The sequence below is a fragment of the Seriola lalandi genome, unplaced genomic scaffold (assembly GCF_002814215.2).
Source record: "Seriola lalandi dorsalis isolate HSWRI2012SDOR001 ecotype SW California unplaced genomic scaffold, Sedor1 jcf7180002054655, whole genome shotgun sequence".
Lineage (NCBI taxonomy): Eukaryota > Metazoa > Chordata > Actinopteri > Carangiformes > Carangidae > Seriola > Seriola lalandi.
In genome coordinates this window covers 169,627-170,792 of record NW_019525208.1, presented here as the reverse complement: position 1 = coordinate 170,792, position 1,166 = coordinate 169,627, and the positions used below count along the sequence as shown (strand labels likewise).

Below are 1,166 nucleotides of genomic sequence, written 5' to 3'. Positions count from 1 at the left end.
GCAGGCACAGTGGTACACTTACATCAGTGTCAAGTTCATCAAACAGTTATCAGAGTGAGGGCGAGAGTGCCTCCTGCTGGTCACCTCTCAGAGCCACAGGGTCTCCCAGTATCCTGTTCAGGGTCTCCTGCGGAATCTTCTCGAAGGCCTCATTGGTGGGAGCGAAGACGGTGTATTGACCCTCGTTCTCTAACATGGCGGTCAGACCTGCAGCAGCAATGGCCGTCTGAAACACATCAGAGGTGGTCAGTCTGAAGTCTGAATGTGACTCAGGATAAGACTCAGTGACAGAGTGATGTACTTACACGCAGAGTCTCCAGGTCGTCATCGATGTCGATGAGTGTCTGAACGTTATTGGAGATGGCGGTGATGACACGGTCAACCACATGCACAATGCCGTTGGTGGCATGTTGGTCAGGTTTGATCAGACGAGCGCAGTTCACTGTCACAACCTGAGGAGGTGAGGAAGAGGAGGAAATGTATTGGAAGTAGAGCGATGCACCGCCAGGAGGAGCAGCGTCTAACCAGTTAAAGCTAAAAAAGTGTGACATCTCTCCTTTTGTCGGATCTGAGTGTGTTACAGCGTGTTGCAGTGTGTTACAGTGTGTAACAGTGTGTGTTATAGTGTGTAACAGTGTGTTGCAGTGTGTGTTATAGTGTGTTACAGTGTGTTGCAGTGTGTATTATAGTGTGTGTTGCAGTGTGTTACAGTGTGTGTTACAGTGTATTACAGTGTGTATTATAGTTTGTGTTACAGTGTGTTACAGTGTGTGTTACAGTGTATTACAGTGTGTATTATAGTTTGTGTTGCAGTGTTACAGTGTGTGTTACAGTGTGTTTTGCAGTGTGTGTTACAGTGTATTACAGTGTGTATTATAGTTTGTGTTGCAGTGTGTTACATTGTGTTACAGTGTATTACAGTGTGTGTTGCAGTGTGTTACAGTGTGTGTGTTACAGGGTATTACAGTGTGTATTATACTGCGTGTTTCAGTGTATTACAGTGTGTATTATAGTGTGTGTTGCAGTGTATTACAGTGTGTATTATAGTGTGTGTTCCAGCAGTGTGTTGTAGTGTGTTACAGTGTATTACAATGTGTGTGTTAGTGTTTTGCAGTGTGTTACAGTGTATTACAGTATGTTACAGTGTGAATTAGTGTGTTGCATGT

The 1,166-nt window shown here is 44.4% G+C and overlaps 1 protein-coding gene across 1 annotated transcript in view; it reads right to left on the bottom strand.

Annotated features, from left to right (window-relative positions):
* The window catches only part of tgfbi (transforming growth factor, beta-induced), a 19,274-nt gene that overhangs the window by 8,161 nt on the left and 9,947 nt on the right, over positions 1–1,166 (bottom strand). Inside the window, exons 6-7 of the mRNA XM_023420661.2 lie at positions 306–452; positions 85–226 (exon numbers count right to left, since the gene is read on the bottom strand). Coding sequence (XP_023276429.1) covers positions 85–226; positions 306–452 — 289 coding nt within the window. The remainder of the gene's footprint in view (positions 1–84; positions 227–305; positions 453–1,166) is intronic.